This window comes from Poecilia reticulata, linkage group LG11 (assembly GCF_000633615.1).
Source record: "Poecilia reticulata strain Guanapo linkage group LG11, Guppy_female_1.0+MT, whole genome shotgun sequence".
Classification (NCBI taxonomy): Eukaryota; Metazoa; Chordata; class Actinopteri; order Cyprinodontiformes; family Poeciliidae; genus Poecilia; species Poecilia reticulata.
Window position 1 is genome coordinate 23995455 of NC_024341.1, and position 4930 is coordinate 24000384.

The window sequence follows — 4930 nt, forward strand, 5'->3', positions numbered from 1 at the left end:
TATATATATATATACTTACAATGATAAGACTGTGAAGTAAACTTGTAAGTATTCAAGAAAGTACAGAAACAAGAAAAGTGTCAGTGTCAGTAGAAAGCAAAGAAAAGTTCCAGGACCTAAGAGCATGGTTAAAGGCATCTCAGTGGTGTTGGCTCAGACACTGCAAAGCCTTTATTGTTTCACAGATTCTTTGTGTCAAGCCACAGCAGAATAATGAACTCCTGGTCAGCATCCAGCTTCTCTAACCTTCACAGTCCCTCAGTTGCCGTCATGCAACCCCTGTTCCCTGCCAGGTGAAACATGACAGAGCTGCGAATTCCCTCATTTCTTCACCTGCTGACCACCTGAGCCACAATTACTGCTGCCAGAGGAGCTTCGAAGAAGAACACAGCTCTGATTTATGTTGAAAGAAAGAAGAGAAATTCAAATCTCAGACTTAGTTCTTTATCAAAGACAATATTGCAGTATTCTGAGAAAAACATAAAGCAGCTAATTGTTTCTGTCAAAGATTGATGAGTTTGCTGATGTCAAATGTTTCTGCATTCAGATCTGATAACGGAAATTATGTAGAAAACATTACTTAGTCAAACCATATGTTAACTTCATAACAACAACTTTACTAAAATATTAGGAGTATTATTCTATAAACTGTACATTCATTCTAGCACCATTTATAGTTTTAAGGCTTCATCTGTGAGTGAAAATGTTTTGATTCATCAGTTTCACATGAACTATTTCATCAAACGTCTTGAAAATTTAATTTCAGGTGTTGTGTTTTCTAGGTTGTATCCAACAGGGCTGACATGGCCATWGGTTCCCTCACCATTAATGAGGAGAGGTCAGAGGTCGTGGAGTTCTCTGTTCCTTTCGTGGAAACCGGCATCAGTGTCATGGTTTCTCGCAGTAACGGCACCGTATCCCCTTCTGCTTTTCTTGGTAAGCTGCTGTTTAGATTTACCTTCAGGTATCTGGATAAGTCRATTTAATTTAATTATTTCAAATTTTATTTAATTAYAAGTGTAATAGTAATGCTTTTGAAAATATATATAATTTGCAAAAATCTSAATTCTTGAGACCAGAGTGATGACAAAAACATTTGATTAAACAGCAAAAATTCTGCAACTGATGTTGCACTGTTTCTCTGAAAAATAGAAATCCTACAGTTAAACTTAACTTGACCTTGTGATACTTGCAGAAAACTGACACATCACCTCTTTGCTTCGCAGTTCTCACCTCATACTGTTCCAACACTCTTATATACTGGGAGCCCACATCACAGTTTGTACTGCCCTGGTCTCATCAATTCAAGAAAAGTTTGACGATAAGCTAGTCAAGAAAAATCAACTTCTTATATAATCACCTCACTTGTAAACATTTCAAGAGCAAACTTGTTGTGCATTTCACAATGTTCATATTTATTTCAAGTACAAGCTTATAAAAATTGACAATCTACCAAAGGTTTCTGACGTTACCACAGAACACTGAACTCGGGCGCAAGGCATAAAACAAACACAGCCTCGAAAGATAGCACAGAAACATYTTTAAAGAGCATAGAAATTAGCTGGGGCTGAATTGTTAACGGTGCAAATAAACAGATTTTATAGACGGCACATAACATTTACAACATAAACTTTGCTCACAAAACCTACATTTGATTCAAATCATAAGGAATAGAAATGATGTACTGGCATTACAGTTTAAGATGTTCGTTTTTCAGACTCACAAGATGTATCTTGAATATATYCCTGCCAACATCTGGTTCTTTTTGTGTATTTCCCTCGATTGTGTGAATGCCAGTTTAACTGCCTGTCTGGGATTCACTGCCTTTCCTGGCTCCTCATTTTAGGATCTCACTGCAGTCCAGTATGAAAAAAAGCTGTAATTTCACAAAAACATTATACAAATTTTGCTCACCTGATTGTAATAAAATAAATAAAATTTGATTAGATGTAGTAAGATTTTTTTTTTATACTAATATTGTTTAAAAAATGTATTTTGCTACGTTGTTTTTTGTAAGTTTGTTGTAGTGGTGCCAGTTTGGGGTGTAAAATATTTTAGCTGGCTTTTATACTGTTTCAATTTTCAATATTTCCAACTTATTTTGTGCTTATTTACCTTTCTTTCAGCATTAGATTTCAGCTTCCTCATTTTAAGATACACTTGTTTTATGTGTAGCTCACTTTCAAAACCAGATTTTCTTTTCTGCTACTTCTTTCATTTACTTTCCAGTTCCTTTGTCTTTTTCTTGAGGTATTTCACTGATATAAAAACTGGCAGTATATTACATTTCCATTTAAATTTGTTCAATAAATGTTTCTTTTATCTACACTGAAACAGTTATTACATTTGCGTTCTTAGTCATGCATTAGACTGTGGTCTAGAAAAAAAACAACTCCTTTTAACCTTCATAAAAACGGCGATGCTGGAAAAAAATCAGAAGAGGCAGTTTGCAGCTCAACGGGAATCCGATGTTGTGATGCAGTTGTAGCTGTTGGAAAGGGCTGATTTAGAGAATCTTTGGGAGTATTGACCCGCTATTATTCTTGCTCCCTGAGAAAACATACAGTTTTCTTTCCTCTTCCACTTTAAAACCCACTTACACAGGAGGGATTTTTTTAAACGGATTAAAAGAAAAAACAAAAAGGTAGAAGAGAAGATATTAATACACGGCTCAGTGCCATATTAGGGCTGTTGGCTGTGGAGAACTTAAATGGATCTAAAAAGGGAAGAAGGAGCAGAGCACAAATTAAGATGTTCAAAGAAATAAAAGTTTCAAAAGCAATCAATTTAAAAATCCAAAAACCTGAACTGAAGATCATGAATCTACTGTAAAACCAAACCAGTAACAAAGAGAAACAATAATGGAGGCTATGCAGTTACTATGAACTAAAMATATGATTTATATTTTATTTGTTATTTTGCTTTTCTTTAGTAGAGGATGTACGTCTACGAAGGGGGTAAACCAATGAAAACCTTTTGCATAATACTGCACAGTGCTCTCTAATTCCTCAGACATGTAATACGCCTTTACTTCTGACATGCCTTTTGTCTCCCACTTGAGGAGTCTAATTTGTGCTTTTGTTTCTCAAGCCAAAGCTGATGGATGCCGACTTAAAATGTGATTTTTGCAGCACTCAAAACGAGCTGGCCACTTCTGAGATAACACCTGCTGGGTAACAAATCTTCTAAGATTAATTCCGTACATATCCAGGCATAAAGACATGGTAAGATGATGGAGGGAGAGAAATGTGGGCAGAGAGAAAGATGAAGAAAGTGTTAAAAGGAAAGAAATGAGGCTTACCACACAGTAAGAGGGACTCTTGGTACAATATAGATGTAGCACAAAAGAGTAAACGAGCATGGTTTAATGCCTTTGTTAGAGCGCTTGAGACGTTTTAAATGCTCTCAGATGCTTTAATGTACACAGTGACTGGTTTCTGCTCATATATGTGTGTGAGCTCTGGATGGGCCAGATGAGACTGTGCCCTGTAGCAAAAACGACTTGTTAACACAGTTCGGTGTCTCAGGCGATTACTTTCTAAGCCTTCCATTTGTGCTTGTGTGAATTCGGTGCACATTTTTGCTGCAGTGAGCAGTGCGCATGTCTTTGAGTTGTAAAACAATGCTAGACAGATCTGTACAGCATTGAGTATTTAACATAATTAGGGTAAAACTGCATATCCTAATCTCATTGTGTCGTAGCCTACTGCATGGTAATATGATGATGTGATTTTCTTTGCAAGTAAGGTAATATGGAGGCTGCTGTTGTATTTGCTTTATATTGGAAGAACTCCTTCAAAATGCAAAAATTAGCAGCAAAACTCAATAAAATGTTCAGCTTTTTKGTCTTTGTAATAACATTTACATCTCAAAGGTCATGGATCTGACCAAAAATCAGGTTCTCTCCTCATAAACCTGATCTTTTCCTTTACGCCTTAAGTCACATTAATTCATACATTCACAGCTGCAGAAGTACATMATTCCGTCTGTCAGTGGAGATTTAAAAGACAATCTGAAACATGTCACGGTTGGACAGAGGTGCAGCGCTCCCAAGGCTTTTTTTATCTCATTTTCTCCAGGCTGCAGGACAGGCAGTGATGCCACACCAAGCTCTGGCCTCATTGGTGCAGTGGTACTTTTGAATGCAATTTRTGACTGCATGCAGTGCTGACAGAGTATAACAGGTATGCAAGGCCAGAGAGAATCCAGAGCAAAAGGAAACGCAAGAGGTCAATAGCAAAAGAGTCAATCCAGGGAGAAAAAACAAAGCACAGTAAGAACGAGYCGACTTCAGCAAATTGAGTGGGAGGAAGAAAATGACTCATAAAACGCAGGAAGGCRTTTAGAAGTTTAGTGAGTAAAGTCATTTCTGTTAAATACACCTTAATCATCTCCTTGTTAGTATTTAAAGTGATAAAAAAAAGTAAGCAAGAGCAATTTTCTTKAACTTTATGTAAACAGAAAACATGATTTTTTAAAATCTTTTTTTCATCCMACTTTATTTYAGAAACTGTGTGTTAGTTTTGCCGGATTTTTGCTCATTCTGACATCAAATGCCAGATATTTTAAAGTGTCAGTAACAACAGAGCTACATCTGTTTTATGAGAAATGTACATAATGTTGTGCCTGTTAATCTTAAAAAAATTCTGAATTTAGTTCAGTTGAAAATGACCTCATTCTTGATCGACAACCTATTTTCTTTAAAAAGAAAAGGTTAAAAAATCGACACAAGTCTTCATCAATTAACATTTTAAYTGCGTTATCACATAGTACCTGTAAGCGTCCTTCTTTTTTTTTTTCTCCTTCCCTTTGCTCCCATGAATTGCATTTTATAATGGCTCAATTCTTAAAACATTCACATATTTTAATGCCTTTGTCATCAGAAACCAGGATGAGTCAGAAATGTTGATTAAAATCTGTCCATTTAGAC

At 36.1% G+C, this 4930-nt stretch overlaps 1 protein-coding gene across 1 annotated transcript in view; it reads left to right on the plus strand.

Moving 5' to 3' along the window:
• grin2da (glutamate receptor, ionotropic, N-methyl D-aspartate 2D, a) overlaps positions 1–4930 on the plus strand; it is a 185484-nt gene that overhangs the window by 145551 nt on the left and 35003 nt on the right. The window contains exon 10 of the mRNA XM_008422705.2: positions 783–936. Coding sequence (XP_008420927.1) covers positions 783–936 — 154 coding nt within the window. The remainder of the gene's footprint in view (positions 1–782; positions 937–4930) is intronic.